Source organism: Orycteropus afer, unplaced genomic scaffold, assembly GCF_000298275.1.
Source record: "Orycteropus afer afer isolate SDZICR_OR568_19922 unplaced genomic scaffold, OryAfe1.0 scaffold00059, whole genome shotgun sequence".
NCBI lineage: Eukaryota > Metazoa > Chordata > Mammalia > Tubulidentata > Orycteropodidae > Orycteropus > Orycteropus afer.
In genome coordinates this window covers 8598967-8625334 of record NW_006921646.1, presented here as the reverse complement: position 1 = coordinate 8625334, position 26368 = coordinate 8598967, and the positions used below count along the sequence as shown (strand labels likewise).

General features: G+C 40.5%; 1 protein-coding gene across 1 annotated transcript in view; it reads right to left on the bottom strand.

Annotated features, from left to right (window-relative positions):
- The window catches only part of DNAH8 (dynein axonemal heavy chain 8), a 423841-nt gene that overhangs the window by 59588 nt on the left and 337885 nt on the right, over positions 1-26368 (bottom strand). The window contains exons 83-87 of the mRNA XM_007939462.1: positions 26114-26266; positions 25582-25737; positions 9263-9379; positions 7113-7214; positions 14-174 (exon numbers count right to left, since the gene is read on the bottom strand). Of these exons, the coding sequence (XP_007937653.1) occupies positions 14-174; positions 7113-7214; positions 9263-9379; positions 25582-25737; positions 26114-26266 (689 nt within the window). The remainder of the gene's footprint in view (positions 1-13; positions 175-7112; positions 7215-9262; positions 9380-25581; positions 25738-26113; positions 26267-26368) is intronic.

Below are 26368 nucleotides of genomic sequence, written 5' to 3'. Positions count from 1 at the left end.
ACCAAGAACTTACGTGATATCAGCATTGGGGTGAAGTCCAAAGACTTCGGGGTTATCTAGGGATGGCAGGGACTGGATGTATTCAAAATACTGGTCCAAAGTTTTGCACAAGGGGATTTTATATCCAGTATAAAAACAGAACGATGGTTCAAACATCTTCTCACTGAACCAGACCTGTATGTGAGGGAAAATAAAAGAATTAAAATTGAACATCTCAGTGAAAACTGCCGCTATAAAGGAGTGTCACCTTATTTCCATTTTAATAGACTTTTATATTGGTTTTGAAAGCACCTTAAGGAAATCACTGATAGAATGATAAGCACATATAATCATTATATATAATACACACAGAAGAAAAGAGAGAGGCTACACACACAAAAGCAATTAGGCACGGGCCTCTGTTTAACCGGGGCAGTGGTAGTTCAGTGGTAGAATTCTCGCCTTCCATGTGGAAGACCCAGGTTCAATCCTTGGCCAATGCACCTCATGTGCAGCCCCCACCCATCTGTCAGTGGAGGCTTGCATGTTGTTATGATACTGAACAGGTCTCAGTGGGGTTTCTACACTAAGGTGGACTAGGAAGAAAGGCTTGGCAATCTACTTCTGAAAATCAGCCAATGAACACTCTCTGGATCACAATCGTCCAATCAGCAACCGATGTCCTTGATAAAACAGAGGACTGAGCAATGTTTCGTTCTATTAGGCATGGGGTCACCCTGAGTGAGGGGCTGGTTGGTTTGGCTTGACAGCAGCTAACAACAACAACAACTCAGTTTAGGCCAAGAAGATATTTGCTAAGAGTGAAGAAGAGACAGTCACCATGCAAGCCGACCTTCAAATTCTCTACTCCAGAAATCTGACAATCCTCGATGCCACTTTGGAAGAGGAGTGGAAAAACACTGAAAAGTAGCTGAGGCAAGAGTCACAAATATGAGAGAATAGCTGGGCATGAGCATTGCCTCTCCCCATTTTCTCATTCCCTTGCCTCAAACGGTACTCGGGCCAGGGAACTATGCTCACGCGCTACATGGCTCTCCGCCACCCTGAGCACATGGCCAGGAAAAACCCTCCTTCCCGATGTCTCCTCTCCCACCCTGGGCTGGAGAGCTCCCTTGGTTAATGAAGTTATGTCCCTGGCCATAAGAAGCAAATGTATCCAACTGCCTTGTTGTTTGCCTTAAGACATCCTTTTTGTTCTGTATGAATTGATTATCTGTAATGAAACAGTGAGAGAACAAATATATACTTGGTGTGAATAGACTTATTCTGAAAAGGGGAAAAAAAAGAAAAGAAAAGATGCTGAACGCCCATGAGTCCGATTTGTGGCAATGACTTCAATGTCTAACAGACCAATTTTCCCAGTAGGGAGGGAAATAATGGGAAGACAGAAGGAGTGGAAATGCAGGCAGAATGTCTGAATCACTCAAAGGACTCAATGTGAAAAGAAACGAAGACTGTGCCTCACTCCAGCTGGTAGCACTTTCTCTACTATCTGCCCTCCATGTCCTTCTTTCAGGTCTTTTTAGGTTCAGTGATTACTTTATAATACCCTGTATACCGACTGGTTCTCTCATTTGCTTTCCTCACCTCAGTTCTTTCTAATTCAATTCCTGTGTACAAGCACTTAGCTAGAGCCTGAACAATGCAAAGATAAGAGACACTGTCCTTTCCTTCACAGAGCTTGACCCTATTAGAAGGATCAGCCAATTACACCATAACCAGGATACAAAGTGCACTAAGATAAGAGCCATCAGCAAATGAAAATAAGCAAAGCACTAAGGAGGCTTAAAGCAGGAAGAAAGTATAGGTAGGTAGAAATCAGGTAAGGCTTTATCAAGGCGGTGATTTTGGAAATACGGATAGGATTTTGACAGAAGAACTCAGGACTGGGGAAACTACATTAGCAAAGATAGAATAGTTGATGCAAAAATGTGAAGCAGCTTGGGGAAATAAAGAAATCCGGTATAAATATAATGAGCGGAAGGAGATAGTATAGGAAAGGTGAGGTAAGGTCATATTATAGATGACTGAATGTCAGGGTGAGGACTGGTGCTTAGTTTAAGTAATAGGGAGCAGCTGAAAGCTATTAAAGAGATCAGTGCTATGATCATGGTCATTATTAGAAAGATTAGATTTTTCATGATGTGGATGACTTGAACTGCAAGAAGATACCCTAGGGAGGCCAAGGCCATGGGGTCTTCAGCACAGCAGATAGCAAATGACCACACTGGGTTCTGTGTTGCCAGATGACATATATTTATAAAAGTAAAATGAACGTTTCTTCCTGTTTTTCATATACACAGAGAAATAGCTAGATTCACACAAACAAATACCGAGTTTCACCAAATTTGGAAGTATTTGGGGATATAGCCCAAATTGTTGTTGTTGTTAGGTGCCATTGAGTAAGTTCCAACTCATAATGACCCTAAGGCTAAGAGAACAAAACATTGCTCGGTCCTATGCCATCCTTATATCCTCCTAAAGTTTTGCTGAAGATAGTCAAAATATAGAATATAAAGTGTACATGGAATTGACTTCAGGAGGCCCTAAAGGGTACTTTACAAAGATAAACAGTCACCTTCCAGGGCATTGAATAAGGTATCTATAGTTGTTGATTTTAGGAGAGAGAAAAACAGTCCATAAGAGGCTGAGAACAGAGAAAACAAACAGGGGTTCAAAGATAAGCCCCTAATTGAAAAACATAGAGGCATAGGATTCAGTTTGAAGTGCTGATTTACAATGGAACCACTTCTCACATGGACAACCAAGGATAACGTAGTTGGGTAAGTGGTAGCAATTCAGGAAGGTCAGCTGGTTAAGATAAGGCTGAGGCTGAGAATGACACAAGACAGGTGGAGGTTGAGGCATGCTGGGCTTTTCTGCAGCCTTCTCAAGAGGATGTCTGCTGCCAGTTTCATGTGGTAACCTCAAATCCTTACAGCCAGAGATCCAAACTGACATCTGTGGTTACTGAGGTCCAAGCCAGACCAAGCAGTGAGTGAAGGGAAGGAAGTGAGGCAAGACAAGGATATTGGCGAGCTAAGAGTAGATTCAGAGGGAATAAGGGGATGGGGCCGGTCAATGGCCAGAGGAATCTCAGAGTCGGAGCCACAGAAGATGGGGCTACTTTAAGGAGAAGTTCTACTAGAGAGACAGAAGGGTGTTACAAGACTGGGGTAGGGTGAGATTAAGTTGCCCAGGGGTGAAAGAGTGGCAAAATGGTAGAATAAACTTTTCAAATAAGGCAGCCAGTGCTGAGAGCAGAGTTCAGAGAAGCCAGAATCAGGTAATGTAAGGGAGAACCATAACCCAGGTGGGAAGGTGGCTGCTATATTACTCAAAAGCAGCCACAAACTGGGGCCTGGATAAGCAACCCTGTGCATCTAGACCAGAGCCTTCAAACTGCTTCCCAGGGCCTTGGTCTTGGCCAAGGGGAAGAAGGCTAAACTTCAGGAATGGGGGTTGGGGTCAGCTGATTAGTTTTCTGCTGCCCTAAATACCAGGGTAGAGAGAAGAAGTAGAGTAGGCAAATGAGGGTAAGAGAGAATAGTTGCCCAGCTCAAGAGCTTGAAGGTGAAGCAGTTTGAGCAACTGCTCTCTCCCTTGGCTTCTGGTTCAGGCATTACCTTGAGGTGACCGGTAACCACAAACAGCTCTCCAGTGTGATGCAGAGAGCTGGCTCTGTTTGCAACGCTGAGAGCAGAGAGGTCTCTTAGAAACCCCTTTCTCTTTGCCAACAAACTGCAGCATTCCTGTCACCTTTGAGTAAGGCCAATTCAGTAAAACAAAGACAAACCAAGGAAGGCAGTTGGTTCATCTGGACTCTTCTTGAACTCCATTTTTTTCAGGGGGAAAAAAAAAAGAGTCAAAGCATACAAACAAAAGTTGATCAAAGTGTTGTTAAAGAAAAGCAAACAAACAAATTTTCAGGGTGTTCACTGGGGTCAGTGAAAATTCAATCTGTTCTGCTTTAGACGACTATAACCTTGGGGTGTAGAAAATTCTCAATCTGCTGAGATTAAATTATATTTATTATCACCAGCAAACCTGTAATGAGTGTATTATAAGTGTTAGAGGGATGTAGATATGAGAAAACTTGTTTCTTCTTCTAAAGTGAATATAATCTAGTGAAGGAGTCCCAGTGGCTCAAATGACTAAGCACTCAGATGGTAACCAAAAGGCTGGTTGTTCGAACTGACCAAGTGACTCCATGGGAGAAAGACCTGGAGATTTGCTTCTGTAAAGATTACAGCCAAGAAAACCCTAAGAGGCAGTTCTTTTCTGTCATATGTGGTCACTACAAGTCAAAATCTACTCAATAGCACCTAACAACAGTTTATTATTGTCATATATAATATAAGCCCTGATATAAGCCCCTCTTAGTTTAGTTTTTTCCATTCAGCCCTGATATCCATTCCCAATGTCCTTCCTCTAGAGGCATCTATTTAAATATATCTATTTCATATATGTCCTTGCATATGTATTTATCTTTGTGAAATATGCACATCTTACTTTATAGACCACATTCTATTTTTCAAAGCTCTGGAGTCAACACTGTGTTTTTAAGATCTATGCATGATACCATGTGGTTCATTTCTTCCAAGTGCTGCATTGTATTCCACGTAGTCAGATGAAGGCATCTACATTTATCTGTTCCCTGTGATAGACACCCAGGTTCTCTTAAACTTCCCACCACAGCAAGCAATTCTGTGAACAATATCTTTGTACATGGACCTGTCTGAGAACACCTCTGGGACATATACTCAGGAGTGGGATTCTGGTTCAGAGAGCAGTCATAGCACACACTTGACGTGACTAAGTGCCACCAAATTGTACTTCAGAAGGCTGAACAACTGTATTCTATTTTGAGCATCCACTCCATCTTATTTATCTGTTCTCTTAGGGTTCTTGGGCTTTTGGAGTGGCTGTAGTGATGTGCCACCTAAATCCTTCTTTTGCACCCAGGCCTGCCTTCCTTGAATGCTGCCTGGAATGTTGGTTACTGAAGGCTGACAGCATTGTCTCTCCCCAGGAATTGCTTTAGCAGAAAGGGGTGCTTTACTGGAAAGAAGCCACCATACTCAAGCTAACACCCTATGGAAGGTTACCGGGAGCCTGCATCCAGTGACTGGTCAGCCCCCTTGCCTCAATGTGGGCCGCCTCTGGAGAGCCACCCACCTCCACAACACCTTATGGGAGTTACTGAGGTCTCTGTTGCAACTAGGAGTCCCTGGGTGGCACAAATAGTTACATGGTCACCTACTGAGCAAAAGGTTAATAGTTCGAACTCACCCAGAAGTACCTCAGAAGAAAGGCCTGGTGATCTACTTCCAAAACCCTATAGAGCACAGCTCTACTCTGAAACATGTGGGGTCTTCATGAGTAAGAATCAACTTGAGAGCAACTAGTTTTGTTTTGTTTGTTTGTTTTGTTTTCTGTTGCAACTGCATCACTGTTCAACTTTGTCTGCCCATCTAGCCTCATTCACTCTCCCACAGGAATTGTTTCCAAACAACATTCCATAATAAACTTTCTGCCCACAGACCTCGGTTTCAGAGACTGTTTATAGTCTGGTGAGTAGCAGGAACTAATATAAAACTACCACAATTGTCTTCAGCTCCACACATAATGTTGCCATGAACATTTTTGTAAATGTCCACTTGTGGACTTACTCTAGAAATGTTCTGGGATATATCTACCATGAATATTTCATTTTAGTAAGTATTGCTGACTAAAATGCTCTGGTGATGCAGTGCTCAGGCATTTGACTATTAACCAGAAGGCTGGCAGTTCAAACCCACTAGCCACTCCATGGAAGGAAGATGAGGCAAACTATTTCCACAAAGATTTACTGCTCAGAAACCCAATGAGAGTCACTATGAGTTGGAATCGACTTGATGGCAGTGAGTTTGGTTTGGGGGTTTATTTATTTTATTTTTGCAGTGTTTGCGTTGCCTGACTGCCTCCATGAGATCTGTACCAGTCTAAACTCCCAGCAGCAGGGCTCCTGCATCCACACATCTTTGCAACACTTGTTATTATCCACTTTTCTCCACATACAGCTTCAAGAAAAACTTTCAAAAATCAGTTTTTGCTCAACTCCCAGTTAAAAAAAAAAATCTTCAAAGTCTGTGCTTTGTTGTCAAGGTTTTAATTTTGTTAAGGGGCAAAAAAAATCATTGAAACAGAGAATTACCTTTATAGAAATTCAAATAGCCATAAAATACTCACATATCTGATTTTTTGCCCTCTTAAGTAATGAATATTGCTTTTCCAACATGTAAAGCTTTTAGGAACAGTTTGATTCTGGTAGGTGTATATATACTATTCAGCCTTGATGTGAAAGCCATAATTACTAAGGAATAATTTTCTCTAGAAAATGTTCCTAAACATGCTTTATGTGGATTTTACTGGGCAAAAAGAACATGAGAGCACTTCATCAGTGTTCAATTGTGCATCCTAATGGAAGAGATAAACCAAAAACAAACTCACTGCTCTCGAGTCCAACGCATAGTGACTCTATATGACAGAGGAGAATTGCCCTATAGGGTTTCCAAGGCTGTAAATCTTTATGGAAGCAGACTGCCTCATTTTTCTTCTGTAGAGTGGCTGGGCTGGTGGGTTCAAACTGCCAAACTTTTGGTTAACAGCTGAATGCTTTAACTACTCTGCTACCACAGCTCCTTATGGAAGAGATAAGGCAACTCAAATCATGGTTAATTCCCCAATCCCTTGTTTGAAGGCTTAGAATCACCCTAACACTGACAATTCTGAGGAACAGGCATAGAAACAAGTATCTGGTGTTTCCCTTACAGGCGAGGAGCTGGAGACTGAGGAACGTGGAGGAAGGGTGGTGAGGAGAGACCTTGGACAAGAACAGCTCATTCATCAAGAAGAGATTTACACATCATTGAGAAGTGGCTGCTGTTCAGGGCAAGTAGAATGCTGTTATTTATTTTTTTTCCCCTTCATCCTTTTAGCAGCTCTGCTATATGTATATATATATTTTTTAAATTTAGCTTACTTATTACAAACAAAAGAATATCCTAGCTTCCAAACAAATTGCCACAAAATGTGTCTCTATGCTTTTTTTATCCTCTAAATTGACTTACCCTAGCAAAGCAATTAAGCAGACGCTTATCAAAGTCATCGGTCACTCTGCCTCCATACTGTACCTCTCCAATCATGTATCGGACTGTACTCCACGACACACCCTTTGTTAAAAAAATAAATATATTAACTTTTTGTCAATCAGAACAAATAATTATTAATAGTTATCATTATTATTATTCGGAAGGAAGGTTGGGCAATCTACTTCCTCTGTGATACTGCCTCGGAAACCCAAGGAGCAGTCGCTATGAGTTGGGTCCGACTCAACGGCACATAACAACAACAACAACATTATTATTATTAATAGTTCAGGTCTTTCCCTAGAGGTGAGGCCTGGAAAAGGAAATACTAACGAGTCCACATTTAAAATTATTTGTTATCTTATGTTAATAACTCTTTTCACTTTTGGATGGCTTGAACTGTTACAGTTTGTTTATCAAAGAAAAATCTACAATAACTAAACACTAGTGAATGTATTACCCATAGATTATGTAAAATAGGGAAAAAAGACTTTTCGCTCTCCAGATTTAATCATCTGTAATACTCATTATAGTAATGTCAAGCTGTTAGAGAGGAAAAAAGCAATGTTTAGTGGAGAAAGGAGAAAATCAAGTAATCAACACTTTAATGTGTGCTTTCTTAGTCATATATTTTCTGGAATCAGTAGGAGAACAACTGGAAAATTATTCATTCATGAGATTCTTCCACAATGCAATCCTTTGCTGTCTCATTCTGTAAGCCATAACTACACCAAAGTATTCATTAATTTCTGTAGCAATCTTAAACTAGCAATACATTTCAGATATTTTTTTTTATTATTAATTAAAAATCCCTTCAACGTACTTGGTTTAAGGAGAAGTAAGGATGCTTGATTTTGATTTACTTTCTTTTGGTTAAAATTTTATTCTTCAGCTTGGTTGCCTTTTAAGACAACTATTATTTGTATTTAACAAAGTGGTAAACAATCACAGACTATTAGCCCATACATTTTTTTTTTCCATCAAATTATTCCCTATTAAATTGCTATACTCTTAATTTGAATATCCTTTTGTCATTTCAAGGAGAAATGGTGGTTTGACTCTAGAGTTCCCACTTGCCCAGGTGTGAATTCATCAAGGCTCACTATCATCATACTGATACTGCATTTTCTCTGTTTATCTTGAAGACCTACTGTGGGATTACCATACAAGGAGACTGAACCATACTTTGGGAAGGAAGAGGGGAGGGGTCAGAAGGAAACCAGTATTTATTGAGCCCTTATTATGCAGCAGGTACTATGCTTTCACAAATACCATCTCATTTATTCTTCACAGAAACAATGACTATTTTACAGATGAGGAAACTGAGGTTCTGGGATGCTCATTAACTTAACCAGATCAAGGGAAAACCAGACTTTCAACCCTTTGTCATACATGTGTGAAAGGACAGCTGGGTTTGTATTTTTAATTCTGTGACACTGAGGAAATCTTTTATTCTCTCATCTGTTACCTCCTCAGGAGAATGGAGATACCTACCTCACAGATTTGTAAAGATAAACATGAGGTCCTTCCTAGGCAAACACCCTCAAAACTGCCATTCAGTAAGTGATTGTTACTAGAAATTATTGCTATTTACATGCATAAGCTTCAAAGTCAATTAAGAAGTGACTTAAGATGAAAAGGGGCTCTCATGTGGGCTGAGAGATACCATCCTCACTTCTACATGGGCTAAATCAGTGAAGAAATTTTTTGGAAGGCATCCCTTCAAGTGCACTGTGACATCTGTAGATGTGACATGAGGAAGGCTTTGGTGTTTTGCAACACTATGAGACACTGGGTTTCTTCACTGATGATCAGCCTGTGTTGCATGTGTGTGTGTGTGAGAGAGAGAGAGAAAGAGAGAGAGAGAAAGAGAGAGAGAGACAGAGACAGAGACAGAGACAGAGACAGAGAAAGGAAGGGTATCAGAGGATCTGCATGGACAGTTACAGTTCAAGTATGAGGACTAAAGGCAGGGCCTGTAAACAGCTGGTTGGAAGGAGCAGTCCCTTCGGTGGGGAGGGGGATAGGGGGTGTCCCAGCAGATTCACTACATATCATAGACTGAAAATGATTCTAAGAACCCCGATTTCAAGAAAGCAATAAAAATAGGAATAAACAACTATTGTACTCACTTTTTTAATATCACATTCATCAAGGTGATTCTGAATAAACTGAACACTGGCTGTAAAGTCAGCAGAATTGAATTCGTAGGGAATATTCCATCCTAAGGGGCCAAATTTGCGTCGTTCCTTAGAAACACCAAAGGAAAGTAAGCGTTGAGTGGGTTTTCAAAAATTGTATACAGCTTTCACCTCTTTTATTATTAAAGTACAGTAAAATTAAGGCCATTATATAGAAATAAATGGATACCATTGTGGAGGGAGTCCTTGGGTGGTATTAACTGCTAGCGGAAAAGTTGGCATTTCAGAAGAGAGGCCTGGTGATCTGCTTATGAAAGGTCACATCTTGAAAACCCTGTGGAGCAGTTCTACTCTGCTCCCATGGGTTACCATGAGTTGGAGTTGAATCAATGGCAACTTACAACAACAACCATTTTAGCAATATCATTTGTGGCGTAGTGCCCGAGGCATTTGGCTGTTAACCAGAAGGATGGAGGTTCAAATCCACCAGCCACTCCTCAGAAGGAAGACTGGTCAATCTACTTCCGTAGAGATACTGCCTTGGAAACCCAACAAAGGGTCGCTATGAATTGAATAGACTAGAATAGGCGGCAGAGGGTTTTTTGTTTTTTGTGTTTTTTTTAATAGCCAAATGGTTTATAAGTCAAAGTGAAGTTCTTAGGTTTTTTTTTTTTTTTCTTTAACAAAAGTCTAGGTCTCCATTGCCAACTTAAAAGAATTCAGTAGGTGTTCACTGAATAGCTATTGAATGAATTTTAGTTATTCTGAATTAGACTTCTGAAAGTTTCAAATAGAAGAGTTTAAATTTTTTTTTCAGTAAAATAATTTAGATACTCAAGAGTATTTAGACGCCCCGCTAATTTTGCTTGGTAATATTGCAATTTCATATTTTGAAAAATAAAAATTTCTACTGTACATATGATACATCTGTCTTAAAATTTTCACACTACCTCCATTTCCCCTCTACTTGATGACTAGGGCTAAAAGACCTTCAAAAGAGTGGCTAACTGTTGAAAATTGCAGTTACCCATGTTGTTGTTGTTATGTGCCGTTGAGTCAGACCCGACTCATAGTGACCCCTCCTTGGGTTTCCAAGGCAGTATCACTACGGAAGTAGATTGCCTTCCGAGGAGTGGCTGGTGGGTTTAAACTGCCAGCCTTCTGGTTAGCAGTCAAGTGCCTTAGGCACTATGCTACCAGAGCTCCTTCTAGCTACCTGGCGGGGAGCGGCTGGTGGGTTTGAACCGCCATCCTTGAGTGTGGCAGGTGACTGACTGCCTTAGGCCTGAGGCCAGTTACCCATAAGGAATCAAATTGGACTCAGATCAAATGGTACAATTGCTTTGATATCCTGAAGACCATTTAAAAGGTATGCACATTAGAACTGAAATCTTCAGGCCCTGATCACATGGTAAACCACATAAACCAAAAAAAAACAAACTCACTGCCATCGAGTTGATTCCAAATCATTGCAACCCCCTTCGGGTTTCTGAGGCAATAAATCTTTACGGAAGTAGATTGCCCAGACTTCCTCCTGTGGAATGGCTGGTGGGTTTGAACTGCCAACCTTCTGGTTAGCAGTCAAATGCCTTAGGCACTATGCCACCATTGCTCCTTGGTAAACAACATAGATGAATCCACACCATCAGCTTTCCCTGCCCTGACACACACTTGCCTCTCCAGAAGGTCCAAAGATTATTTGGATTAGCCTCTAGACTTTGACTCCAGTGCCCAACATGAGGACCCACACAAAAAGTAGAATTCCTATACATCTATAAGTAAGATTTAAATCCAGTTCAAGCATAGGCTCGACATTGCCAGGAAAAGTGACCATGTCGTCCCAGGCACAAGAGGGGGAGCCTTGGCTCTTAACAGCATCTGCTTCTCTTGGTGGCTTCTGCTTCCTGGTTCCAGCATGAAAGTGGCCTTGAATTATTTTTCTAGTTGTTTCATGTTGCAATATTTTGGCCCCTGTAACTATATTTTGAGGCATTCCAGGGTGGCACAAATGGTTAAGCATTTGGCTACTAACTGACAGGTTATTGGTTTGAATCCACTCACAGGCATCTTGGAAGAAAGGCCTGGCAACAATCTACTTCCAAAAGGTTATAGTCTTTGGAGTGCAGTTTTATTTTGGAAGCTCTGGTAGCGTAGTGCTTAAAGCATTTGACTGGTAACCAGAAGGCTGGCGGTTCAAACCCACCAGCCACTCCTCAGAAGGAAGGTTGGACAATCTATTTCCATAGTGATGTTGTTGTTGTTGTTGTTGTTATGTGCCATCAAGTCAGATCTGACTCATAGAGACCCCTCGTTGGGTTTCTGAGGCAGTATCACTACAGAACTAGATTGCCCAACCTTCCTTCTGAGGAGTGGCTGGTGGGTTTGAACTGCCAGCCTTCTGGTTAGCAGTCAAGGGCTTTAGGCACTACACTACCAGAGCTCCTTCCATAGTGATACCAACTTGGAAACCCAAGGACGGGTCGCTATGACTTGGATCTGACCATGAGCCAGCACTAACTTGATGGTGACTATTTTTGTTTGGTTTAACTTTATTTTGAGCCCTGAGAGTGGAAAGTGTGTCTCCTGTTTTTGTCTCTCCATAGCACCAGCATCTTGAGGGAAAGAAGCATGTTTGCCTAGTAAACATTGGTTGAATTTTATTGTAGTGAAAGGTCTTTGTACTCTTTTGGAGGTCAATTCCAAACACAGGGCTTAGAATTTCTTGGATGGACCCCAGAAACATTGAAGTTAGCCTCCTCCATGTTATTTCAGGAGCAAGGGTGGATGGGAAGGTACGTGGGATATGTATATGAAAATGCATTCAGTTAACTGGTGTAGTGCCTAAAGCATTTGACCGCTAACCAGAAGCCTGGAAGTTCAAACCCACCAGCCACTCATCGGATGGAAGACTGGGAACTCTATTTCCATAGAGATACCACCTCAGAACTCCTCAGAAGGAAGATGGGGCAATCTACTTCCGTAGTGATACTGCCTCAGAAGCCCAAGGAGGGGTCGCTATGAGTCAGGTCTGACTTGACGGCACATAACAACAACAACAACCTCAGAAACCCAAGGAGGGGTCGATATGAGTCAAATCAACTGTTTTTTTTGGTTAACCCTTTAGTCCCTGAGATGTCTTCCATCTTGAGGACTTCAAAGAGAAGATCAGACTCTTCTTATTACTGAAATGCAAATGTTATCCCATTTTGTGAAAAAGAAAAACCCAATCTAAAATATTAGTTTTATTTGTGTGGTCGACTTAATTTTAAAAGTTTAATGTTCTATTAGACAGGGGATTGAATGAAAAATATTTCTTTCTTTCCAGTTACTGAAGCTGTTTAAATAGGCTCTATGGAAACATTCCCATTTATATGCATTGAGCAAGCAATGTAGTTGCTCCTTAAAATGTGATGGTTAAAAATCATACAGATGCTGAGATTTGCTTCATATTTATGTTATTATCAATTCTCAATTAAAGTTTTCAGTTTTGAAGTTGGGTCACTGAAGTCATAGACTGTGTAGCTCATTTTTAGGGGGAAAGACAAAAATCTTGGTGGTTATCTTTTCTTTTACAAACAAATTCATTTCCCTTTCTTGCTTCTTCTTCTTTTTATTGGTAACTGATGATCTCTACTAGTGACAAGAAAGGGTAAAAAATTGAATTATCATCTTGAGTATAATATTAAGTTAGATTGAAACCAGTGGGACCAAAGAGCTCAAAAGCAGGGTACTTTGCTCATTTTACTTGGAATTTAAAATCTCTTCAGTCCAATTTTGAGACCACAGTATGTGCCCTACATGATGCAATGTAAAAAATATTAAAGCAGCTGTGTCTTCAAGAAGTTTTTATCTAGTTGAGAAAGTAAGACTTAGAAACAAGAAGAGGATAATATGAAAGTGAACATAATTAACTGTCAAAATTTAACATACAATAAGCCTGTAAAGGCGTTTAATTAGAGGCTTTGGGGAGGAATGACACTGACACTGATCTTTGAAAAGAGGGGAGAGGGACTTGCAGGCTTGGTAAATGGTAAGACCACCAAGTCGGTGACTGACCAGGAGGCTATGGGTAGAGGGTTCAATGGCAGCAGAGAGTGAGTTCTGGTGCTCATGTCACTTAGGGATGGAATGTAGACAGATTTGAATGTCAGAATAAGGAGCTAAAATGTAATTCAATGGAAGGGAGTTATCATTGTTAAGTCAGAGAGGGTAAGTCTTTGGGGAAGGCCAGTGTACTCCCTACTTAATATGACCAACACCACTCCTTCTGTTTATTCTAACTGCTGGTGAAATATCAAAGACTTGGAATCCTCCCAAGACCAGTGATGAAAAGTGGCTCAATGGAATCATCATTTTAGTAATGTCCAAGTTATTTCTCACTTATTAGATTCCACTTCAGCAGCTCCCAAAGCCCAATGCAGAATCACTTCACTTGCATCTTCAAAACAAGACTCTCTTTGGAGCATCACACCTTATTTAATAACTGAAGCTAATATGCAATGGAAAATAAAAGCTATATTAAATAATACCAGATTTTTTTAAATATAATGGGCCCACAGAAATAATGTACCCACACATATAACACACAGACCACGTAAAGGAAACTACCACACAAAGGGGCTGTGCAGTTTGCAAAAAAACATAGAACACGCCTGTTATTTGCATAAACATATGAGATAAGGGACACTTTGATGCCAGTTGCTGTCAAGTTGATCCTGCCTCATGGTGACTCTATGTGTATCAGAGTAGAATTGTGCTCCAGAGTTTTCAGGGGCTGATTTTTCATAGTAGATCTCCAGGCCTTTCTTCTGAGATGCCTCTGAGTGGACTCAGCCTTGATAAAAACAGCTGAGTACATTCACCATTTGCATTATCCAATAAACCAAAACCCAACTCTCTGCCATCAAGTCGATTCCAACTCATAGTAACCCCCATTGGGTTTCCAAGGCTGTAAATATTTATGGAAGCAGATTGACTCATCTCTCTTCCATGGAGTGGCTGGTGGGTTTGAAATGCCAACCTTTGGTTAGCAGGCAAATGCCTTAACCACTATACCACCAGAGCTCCTTGCACTACCCAATAGGTAACAATAATTAACAAAATAGCCAACAGTTCTGGAAGACATTATAAGGCAAAGAATAAAAAACCTTATTTTAAGCCTGTTTTATAATATTGTAATCATTCAAACACATTTAAGCTAAGAATTTTATAATCATGCTTCCCCAAAGCAAGAATTTTGTATATGCTATTGTACATATGTACAAATGTACATAATGCAGGGGAAACACACACTTTTACTAATGAAGAACTATTAATAGAATTCTCTGGACCCTGAGTTTATAACTGGCACTGCAGGCCCTTAAGATCCTGATCAGTGACTACCAAAAAGCCTCAGTGTTATGTGTAAGCCATGAGAAAAGCCCCAAATGAGGGCCTCAGTGAAAGCAAAAATAAAGTGATGGGGAGGTAAATTCTAAACCATGAAAAGAGTGTAAAAATGACTGAAGATTCTTCCCGTAAGCCCATTGGTTGTATGGCGGTTATTCTCCATTCAGTTGCATATTAGAATCACTCAAGTATTAATTTACTTATTTATTTTTTAAACTTTCCATTGTGAATTGGATGAAAGTTTACAGAGCACATTGGTTTTCCATTCAACAATTCATATGTGTTTTGATTCATGACATTGATTGCAGTCCCTTCAATGTAACAGCACCCTTCCTACTTCCTCTGTTTACCACTTCCTTTCTTCCTTCTTTCCTATTCCTTCTTGCCTTCTGAGCTTTAGTCAAATGCTGCCCTTTTGATCTTATATGGTTGACTGTTTTCAGATGTGTGTCTCCCTAGTGTTACTATTCACCTTGTAAGCCTATCTCTCTTTTGGCTGAAAGCTGAGCCACCAGCATGAGTTCAGTTAAGGTGTGCAGGGTGTCCAAGGGCCATAGTCTCAGAGGGTCCACCAGTCCTGATCTGACTAGTAAGCCTGATCTTTTTTAGGATTTTGAGGGTTTTTTTCAATATTTTTCTCCCACTCTATCCAGGACCTCCTGCTGTGATTCCTTTCAGAGCAGTCAGTAGTGGTATTTGGGCACCATCTTGTTCTTCTGGTCTCAGGATCATGAAATCTGTGGTTCATGTGGTCCATATGTCCTTTGGACTAATTGTTTCCTTGCATCTTTGATTTTCTTCTCTCTTCTTTGCTCCAGATAGGGAGAGACCAATATGGCACATTAGAGAGTTTCTCACAAGCTTTTTTTTTAGAAAACTGTGATTTGGGTGAAAATTTACAGAGTAAATTCACTTTCCATACAGCAGTTCATATACACTTTGTCTCATGACATTGACTACAATTTATCACAGTGCAACAGCTCCCCTCCCACTTCCTCCCCATAGTTACCTTTTCCCTTTGTCCATCCCTCCATGCACTCCTGCCTTCTGAGCTGTATTCCTGTGCATAAACAGCCCTTCTTTCTCCCATGATTTTTCTCTCCAAGGAGTGTCTCTACCTCAGGTAAGTGTTCATCTCATATGTCTGTCTTTTGTTTGACTGGAAGCCACAGGTGTGGGTTCAATTCCAGACCTGAAGGGCAGCTAGTCTCAAGGATTCCACCAGGCTCTATCAGACCAGCAAATCTGGTCTCCTTTTTTTTTTTTTCCAAATGATTTTGAGTTTTGTTCCACATTTTTCTCCCTTTCTATCTAGGATCTCCTACTTAGATCCCCCTCCTAGTGGTTAACAGTGGTAGCTGGGCACCATCTAGCTCTTCTGGTCTCATAGTCGTATAGGCTGCAGATCACATGGTGTACCAGTCACTAGGACTAACTGTTCCCATGAATCTTTGGTTTTCTTCCTTCTTTTCTCTGGATGAGGAGAGACCCATCGTTGCATCTAAATGGCTGCTTGCAAGCTTTTAAGATCCCAGTTGCTACTCCCCAAAGTAGGAGGTGGAACAATGTTTTGTGAGGTATGTTATACCAATTAGCTTGATGTCCCCTGAAACTATGGTCCTGAGGTCACAAGGCCAACTATTCGCTCCCTCTGGGTAGCTGGCTGTGACCAAGAAGTGACTATAATCTTGTCCCTTGTCAGCTCTACTATACACCTGGGAATTCTTACAGATCATACAAATACACGTATAGGACCATTGTCTGCCAACCCTTTAAATGGTCTTGGGTACACTCCCTGCTTCATAGACATACCTAATAGTTCAGCCCGTCCACCCATCTATCCACCCGTATACCCATGTTTGCCTTCACTAACAACGCAGTACTATATGTGCAAAAGCGTTCATCTTTGTTCACTATACCTCCCATGTACTTCTCCATGTCTTCCTCTTCCTCAATGCCACCATGTTGATCACTCACATTTGGTACATTGCCCTTCTGTTCACCCAAATCAATACTTGTCTCTACCTATCTAACAGTGTTCCCCCACCACCACCCCTGGTAACCAACAAAGAAAATTTCCTTCCATATATAAAACTTTCCTTGACTTTTACAATAACAGGCTATGCTAAACTGGGTTCTCTAGAGAAACAAACTCAGTAAAGCTTATAGAGAGAGAGAGAAAGGGAAATCTGTCTTAGGAAAATGGCTCACACACTGATAGAAGCTGGCAAGTCCAAAGTTCTTGGATCAAACGTCAAACTGGAGGCTATTCCTGACTCACACAGCTGCAGGGATTGAGGAGCTCAAGGCTGGCAGGCAATATACTGGCTGTTGACTCCAACAAATGACGAATCCAAGATCTCCAGACCAAATGGTGGATTGTTCGCTTACGGACAGTTGTAGGCAGCACAACAGAATCCCGATCCACAGAAGAGAGTCACTTTTCTGAGGATGTCCATTTCTTCCAGGTTTTCAAATTAGCTGGAGTACAGTTCTTCATGTTGTTTGTTGTTATGTGCCATCGAGTTGGACCCAACTCATAGCGACCCCTCCTTGGGTTTCCAAGGCAGTATCACTATGGAAGTAGGAATGCCCAACCTTCCTTCCAAGGAGTGGCTGGTGGGTTTGAACTGCCAGCCTTCTGGTTAGCAGTCAAGTGCCTTAGGCACTATGCTACCAGAGCTCCTACAGTTCTTCATAGTATCCTGATATTATCCTTTTTATTTCAGTTGGTTCTGTTGTGATGTCACCCATTTCATTTCTTATTCATGTTGTTTGTATTCTCTCCCTCTTTTCCTTTGTTAAATTTGCCAGTGCTTTGCCAATTTTATTGATCTTTTCCAAAAACCAACTTCTGGTCTTGTTGATTTTTTCTATTGCTGTTCTATTTTCTGTTTCATTGATTTCTGCTCAAATCTTGATTATTTCCTTTCTTCTGGTGACTGTAGGCTTTTCTTGCTGTTCTTTCTCTAATTGTTGGAGATGTTCGTTTAAAGTGTTGATTTTGGCTCTTTCTTCTCTTTTGATGTGTGCACTTATTGCTATATATTGGCCTCTGATCACTGCTTTTGCTGTGTCCCAAAGATTTTGGTATGTTGTGTTTTCATTCTCATTTGATTCAAGGAATTTTCAAATTTCAATTTTTATTTCTTCTCTTACCCAGCCTTTCTTAAGGAGGGTGTTGTTCAGTTTCCATGTGTTTACTCTTTTTCCATTCATCTTCCTATTGTTGATTTCTAATTTGATAGCATTGTGATCTGAGAAAATGCTTTATAGTATTTCAATGTTTTTAAATTTATTAAGGACTAACATATGGTCTATCATGGAAATTGTTCCATGTGCACTGGAAAAGAATGTATATTGTGCTGCTGTTGGGTGAAGTGCTCTGTAGATGTTTATAAGGTCCTGGAAGGGGAAGAATAAAGAATAATAGTAAAAAGGGCAGAAGTAATAATAATAGTAGTAGTTTCAAAACAGACAAAAACAAACTAAAAAACAGAAAAAAAGAAAAAAAAAAATGGGGCAAAGCAGGGCACCCAGGCTCCATCAGAGGACACAGACCAGGATGGAATTCCTGCCAGCCCAGAAGGGGGTGAGAGTGAGGGATGGCCAACCTCTGTTCACCAAGAGGGTATGGGGTATAAGAGTAACAAGGGGAATGTCATACCTTTCCAGTCATCCACGTCCAGAATGTCCTTGTGGTTCCCAGAAAGTGGAGCCTGTTCTTAAGTTCCTGGAATCTGGGAGAATGCTGTCACTTTAAATACCCAAAATGGTCAAGTCGCTTGTAAACATTCAAAATGGCTGTACCCTCTGGACAGGCAAAAGTCCACAGCTCAGCTTGCCTTCCTCTTTGCTGCTTCCCCTTTTATTTACCAGCCACCAGAGCAGTCCTCCACGCAGTCCCTGGCTAGCAGGGCTGACTATTAGGTTAATTCTTAGGTCCTACCACCACTTAGCAATATCCAAGCTGTCTGTGCCATTAGGATTGCTGCCACACTGCAGCTCCATATGTCTCCTTTTTTGGTGTTTTCATGCAAATTCTTCTGCTAGTTGGAGTTTAGTCCACTTCTATATTCTTCCCATCAAGGCTCAGGGGGCAGGATTATCTTCTGTATCTGTGCTAACTGCTTCCCCTTTTCTTTGTTGAAGAGGGTCTGTGCAGTCTTTCTGTCTGTTCTGCCATCTTACCAGAACTCTCTTCTCACAAGCTTTTAAGAGCTCATTTGTTACTCACCCAATTAGGGTGAGTCTTTTTGGACTGTTATGCCAGTTGAACTTGGTGTTCCCCAAGACTATAATCCTGAGCCCCCAGGCCCAGAAGCTCATTCCCTCCAGGTGTTTGGTTATGGGTAAGAAGTTTTCATAACATTGTCCCTTGTATGCTCTATATATTCATGGATATATTTGCAGCACATGTAAATACATATGTAGAAATATCCTGTCAAATTTATATATATTCATGAGTGTAATTCCATTTGCCTTCCCACCCTGTTCAGCTTGAGTGTCTATGGATCCACTCATCAAAAAAACTAAAAACCAAACTCACTGCCACCAAGTCAATTCTGACTCATAATGATCCTCTTTGGGTTTCCAAGGCAGTAAATCTTTACGGAAGCAGATTGCCCAGTCTTCTTCCCATGGAGTGGCTGGTAGGTTTGAACCACCAACCTTCTGGTTAGCAGTCAAATGCCTTAGGCACTATGCCACCAGAGCTCCTTGTACCCACTCATAGCCTATTGTTATTACTGTTATAGCAGGACTGGGTATGTAATGGTATTTACCTTTGTTGCCTTCAATGCTTGTACTCCTCCCAATATCTTTCATTGCCTTGATCATTTTGTGCTGATCTCCCCTTATCATAAATTGTCTTTTCCTTCACCCAAGTTAATAATGCATCTACCTTCTACTTGGTGCTTTCCCTTACCTTGCCCTCCCATCCCTGGTAACCTTCAAAGAATGTTTTCCTATGTGTGTAAACATTTTCTTGAATTTTTACAGTAATGGTCTCATATAGTATTTGTTCTTTTGTGATTAATTTCACTCAGCATAATGTCCTCTAGGTTCATGTATGTTATGAGGTGGTTTGCAGATTCATCATTATTTGTTAATGTTGCATAGTATTCCCTTGTGGAAATGTACCATAGTTTGTTTATCCATTCATCTGTCGATGGGGAAGGAGCTCTGATGGCCCATTGGCTAAAGCATTCAGCTGCTAACCAAAAGGCTGGCGGTTCAAACCCACCAGCTGTTCTGTGGGAGAAAGATGAGGCAGTTTGCTTCTGTAGATTTACAGCCTTAGAAATCCCATAGGTCATTTCTACTCCATTCTATAGGGTTGTTATGAGTCCGAATCAATTCAATGGCAGTGGGTGGTGGTGGTTGATGGATACTTAGGTTGTTTCCTTTTTTTTTTTTTTTTTGATATTGTGTGATAGCCATGCTATGATGAATATAAGTGTGCCAATATCTGTTTGTGACTCAGCTCTTATTTCTCTAGGATATATACTTAGTAGTGAGATTATTAGATCATATGGCATTTCTATTTTCAATTTTTTAAAGGAAGCATTATACCATTTTTCACAGTGGTTGTACCATTTTAGATTACCACCAGCTGTGTATGAAGGTTCCAGTCTCCCCACATGCTCACCAGCATTTGCTTTTTTCTATTTTTTTGAATCTGGGGTGAAATGATATGTCATTGTTGTTTTGATTTGCATCTTTCTAATGGCTAATGATTGTAAGCATTTCTTCATGTGTTCATGTGCCTGAATGTTCTCTTTGGTGAAGTATCTACTCATGTCCTCTGCCCATTTTTTAATGGATTGTTGTTTTTTGTTGTTGTGTTGTTTTCTACAAATTTTAGCAATTAGTTCCTTGTTCAATATGTCATTGCCAAATTTTTTTCTCCCCAGTCTGTAGGTTCTGTTTTCACTCTTTTGGTGAAGTGTTTTAATGAGCATAAATGTTTAATTTTCAGGAGGACCCAGTAGTTTAGTTTGTCTTCTGCTGTTTGCACATGCTTAGGCATGTTTGGTATGTATTTTGCCATGTAGCAGGGCCCCTAAGTTTGCTCCTATTTTTCCTTTGTTGGTCTTCATAGTTTTAGACTTTACATTTAGATCTTTGATTGATTTTGAGTTTGTTTTTGTATATGGTGAGAGATATGGATCTTGTTTCACTTTTATGCAAATGGATATCTAGTTTTGCACCATTTGTTAAAAAGACTATTTCTTTCCCATATAATGGCTTTAAGCCCTTTGTCAAAGATCAATAATCCATAAGTAGATGAACTTACTTTTGGGGTCTGTCATTGTATCAGTAACAGGCTGTTTTTACTACCATGGTTATATATTATTAGGTTTTGATATAGGGGAGTGTGAGGCCTCTGACTTTGTTCTTCTTCTTTGCTCATCTAGGTAATAATAGTGCTTTGCTTATCTGAGGTCTCTTTCCTTTGCATATAAAGTTGTTGATTAGTTTTTCCACCTCTTTAAAGAGTGATGCTGGAATCTGGATTGAGATTGTATTATATCTGTAGATTGTTTTGGGTAGTGTTGTCATTTTTAGAATGCTAAGTCTTACTCTCCATGAGTATGGCATAATCTCCCATTTATGTAGGTGCCTTTCAGTTTTTGTATTAGTGTTTTGTAGTTTTGTTTGTAAAGGTCTTTTGTGTCTCTGGTTAGATTTACTCCGAAGTACTTCATTTTCTGGGTGGTAATGTAAATGGTAATGTTTTCCCGATTTCCTTTTCAGAATTTTCTTTGCTACTACAGAGAATCCTACTGAATTTTGTATGTTGGTCTTGTACCCAATCACTTTGCTGAATTTTTCTATTAGTTCCAGTAGTTTTCTTATTGAGTCTCTAGGATTTTCTAAGTATAGAATCATACCATCTGCAAATAGAGACAGTTTTACTTCTTTGCCAATTTGGATGCTTTTTAATTCCTTTTCTTGCCTTACTGCTCTGGCTGAGACTTCCAATACAATATTGAGTAGGAGTGGTAATAAGGGGCATCCATGTCTGGAATCTCATTTGCAAGGGGAATGTTTCCAGTCTCTCTCCATTAAGAGTAATGTTGGCCATTGGCTTTGTGTACATGCCCTTAATTATGCTGAGGAATTTCCCTACTTGGGAAGTTTTTAACAAGATTGAGGTCAGCCACAGCTGGCCCCTTTCCCAACCTCCAAGGCCTGGAGTGGGGCCCAAACACTGGTTGAGAATCAATGCCTTGATGTTCAATGCACTGCTTAAACAAAGAGAGGTATATTGATCATCAAATAGAGGAAAACATTTTTTTTTTCCTTTCTTTTTTGCTTTCTCCAAAGTCTCTGTGTGATACAAACAGTTAATTTGCTGGGCTACTAACTGAAAGATTGGATATTTGAGTCCATCCATAGGGGATTTGGAAGAAAGGTCTGGTGACCTCCTTGAATCAACTAGACAACAAGTTTGGGTTTTTCCTTTTTTTGGTTGACCTTCTGCAGGAGGTGCTGGGAGGAGACTAAAAATGTTTTCTGTTTCAAAAGACTAAGACTTTGAAAGACTATATGTTTAAAATTGAAATCATAAAAGGTGAATATGAGCTTGCCCTGAACCTCAAAATGGTGGTGCTGTGGATTCTCCAGGAAGCCATAGAAAGATAATACTGAGGCCAGAGAGAAGTTTCCCCATGGCTCATCTTCAAGAGGCTGCTGACATGTTCGTAGGGAGTGGAGGCCAAACTGGACCAGGATGATCCAGTGCCCTTGGTAATAAAAGTCTCACATGGGGAGGCAGGAGAGGCTGGCTGGCAAAGGCTGAGATGTCACCTCATTGCAGTTAAGCATGCCTGAGACTGTAGCAACATCCCCACTCTCAGGTGGCTGCTAGCTGGCCTATATGGATGGTAAGCTCCTGGAGAGGTTTGGATGAGGAGGAGGGAAGCCAGTGGGGAGTAGGGAGTGGGGAGCCAGAAGAGCTTAGTCTGGAGTTGCCCTCTGTATCTATGCAAGTTCCCATGGCACTCTCCTTGTATTTGGTGAATCCACTCCCACTTCAACAACAAAACAAACCACAGCCTCCACCACTGTTCTGCCTCACAAAGTTGTCCCTGATTAGCCACATCTACTTCCCCTTCCTAATACAGTAAAATCTTTGAAAGCTAGATGCCACATAAGGTGGAAACCTGTCAGAGAAAGCAAACCAAAACCTTTTCCACTAAAACAAGCGATAGAAAAGTGGTAAGATGCTCTGTAAACTTTCACCCAAAATATAATTTAAAAAAAAGACAAAAAGATAAGTAGTAAGACTGTACCCTGTCAAAGGTAGAAAAGTTGTAAGACCTAGGAAAACAAGACAGTCCCTTTAAATTCTAGCTCTCACAGATTTCACTGTATTGGGAAAGGAGGGATGCTTGTTTTGTTATCTGCAGTAGGGGTAGGGTCCACATAGCACATCATGCCATTAAACTAGGGTGAATTGATGGCATAATGCCAAGCCAAGGTTTAGCACCCAGCTTTCGCATGCTTATGAGGTGACTGAAAATACCATGGTTTGGGTCAGGTGCATCTCAGTCCTCAAGGTGATATCTTTGCTTTTTAACATTTTAAAGAGGTTGTTTGCAGTAGTTCTGCCCAATGCAATATATCATTTGATTTCTCAACTGCTGTTTCCATGGGCAATGATTATAGATTCAAGTATAACAAAATACTTGACAACTTCAATATTTTCTCTTAATAATAAATAAAGAAGACTGAAGAACTGATGCCTTTGAATTATGGTCTTGATGAAGAATAATGAATATACCATGGATTGCCAGAAGAACAAAGAAATCTGTCTGGGAAGAAGTACAGCCAGAATGTTCCTTAGAAATGTGGACAGTGAGACTTTCTCTCACTTTCCAATCTTTATGGAAGCAGACTGCTTCATCTTTCTCCCATGGAGTGGCTGGTCAGTTTGAACCGCCAACTTTTTGGTTAGCAGCCGAATGCTTTAATCACTGTGTCAGTAGAGATCCTTAAGTCCCTAAAGGATGCTGGATTTTTCTATCCACCTAGTTCTGTCCTAACCAAATAAAAGAAAAAGAAAAAAAAAAAAAAAAAAAACAGGCAATAACAACACCATAAACACTTCTGAAATTGATGGAAAAAGGATAGAGGAAACAACACTTGAATTATCTAGAATCCCTGTGTAGTAACAAAACTTGATAAAAGAATTTTAGAATTGGGAAAACCCTTGTAAGATCACCTATTTCTGTCTCTAACTGCACTGGATGGCACCTAACAACAACAAGATTTGGTAAGATGAGCTTTGTTGGGAGAAAGATGGCAAAATAGAGGCCCTTCAGGGGTATAAATAGGCGAATTCCACATAGCAAATTGATTTCACAGTGAGGACAGAATTCAGGCTTCCTGACTCTCAATTCAGTGCTCTTTCTAACACACTAGGGAGCTCCAGTGGTGCAGCAGACTGTCAGAAGAACAAGCAAATCTGTCTTGGACGAAGTACAGCCAGAATGCTCCTTAGAAGCGAGCAGGGCCAAACTTTGTCTCATGTACTTTGGTCATGTTGTCAGAAAGGACCAACCCCCGGAGAAGAATTATCATGCTTGGCAAAGCAGAGGATCAGCGAAAAAGATGAAGACCCTCAACAAGATGGACTGACACAGTGGCTGCAACAATGGGCTCAAGCATAGCAAAGATTATGAGGATGGCTCAGGACTGGGCAGTGTTTCATTCTGTTTTACGTAGGCTTGCTGTGAGTCAGAACTGACTCTACGGCACCTAACAGCAAAAACAAGGTGCTGTGGTGGTGCAATGGTTAAGCAGTTTGGCTGCTAACCAAAAGGTCAATGGTTCAAACCCACTAGCCATTCTGCAGAAGAAAGATGAGGCAGTCTGCTTCCATAAAGATTTACAGCCTTGGAAACCCTATGGGGCAGTTCTACTCTGTCCTATAGGGTTGCTGTGAGTTAGAATCAACTTGAAGGCAGTGGGTTTTCTAATACACTACAATTTGTATCCTTTGATAACAATGAAATCATTAAATTACTATGTAAATAAATAGAATCTAAAATAAAACAACAAACAAACTAAGAAACATGTGTAACTCCTCCTCCTCTGCTCACCACCACTACTACCTTTACTACTGATAAATAGGGTCAGAAAAGGAGCTCTGGTGGCTTAATGGATAAGGCATTTGGCTGCTAACCAGAAGATGAGCAGTTCAAATTCACCAGCCACTCTGCAGAAGGAAGATGGGGCAATCTACTTCCGTAAAGATTTACTGCCTCAGAAACCCAATGGGGGTCACTATGAATCAGAATCAACTCGATGGCAGTGAGTAATAGAGTCAAAATGCACTTAAATCTGTTTTGAAAGGATCTGTGCTATAGTGGAAAGAGCTTCAGAGCCAGGCAATGGGAGGCTTGACTCCAACATCTACCACATCCAAAGTGTATGTAACCTCTCTGAGCCTCAATAGCCTCATTTTTTAAAAAAGTGATAATCCAACCTTGGAATTTATTTGTTAGTATTACATGAGATGGTGCACATAAAACTCTTGGCCAGTGTAGGCACCTGACAATGCCCTTTCAAAACAAAGTTCCTGTCTTAATAATCTGTTTGTTCTTTGACAAATATTTATGTAGCTCTGACAATGTCCCCGGGCACTGTTATGAGAGTGGAAGATTCAACAGTAACAAAAAAGGCGAAGTCACTGCCTTGCAAATTGTACATTGAGGCCACTGGCCACAGCAGGGTGTGTGTGTGGAGGGGGCCTAGAAGCATACATTAAACTCACAAACAGATGTGTACTATGCTGGGTGAGGAAAAGTGCTATAAAGAAAAATAAAACAGGGCAAGGGGAACAGAGAGTGGTGGCAGGTAGCACAGTCACTAATCATCCTCTAGATGTGAAAACTGCTTTTAGAAGTTACCTGCACAGTGGAGTGTAAAAATGCTACCGTGTAAAGCATTGGTTTCCACATGGGTAGATTACTGATGTCCAGAAGGTCTTGATTAATTCCAGCAAATGTCCTCTTCAAACCTGCACGTACCCCTTGGGGTGGCTCATTAGTGAATTTAAGAGAACTCTGTCATAAAAAGCAAACAGTAGTTTTGTTTCTGTAAAATTATCATAAAGGATGAAAGAGGAATGACAATAATACATCACATAATAATATACTTAAGGCATAAAAATGTGGGCTGGCCAGCACCATGTCTATGAATTACACTGCTCAGAGCTGAAACCTGATAAACTATTATCAAGGCTTATAACTCTTCTATGGAAATATTTACTGTATAACCTTGATGGTTGTATTTAAAAGCCTTGACAGTGATAGCATAAGATGTTGCGGTGCAAACTCTATCAGATCAAAAAGTCCTGCTGTGTTTTCATCTTTCAATAATGCCCACTCTGCCATTGTTATTCACATAACCCTCAATGGAAGGAGACTTATAGTGACAAACCTGAAGCAACGTAATTGGAAAGCGATCATGAGGCTCGGTAGTTATCCACACTCGGAAAGAGTCATCACTGGATTCACAGGTAATTAGCGTCTCTAGTAGTTCTTCCATGAATTCCAGGCCAAGGTGACAATTTTGCAGTAACACCCAACCACCCTATGTCCAAAAATGATTTAATATTTATTTTGCATAACATTTTCTTTGCTACGATTTTAATAAAACATATAAAATATACAAACAACAACAACAACAACAACA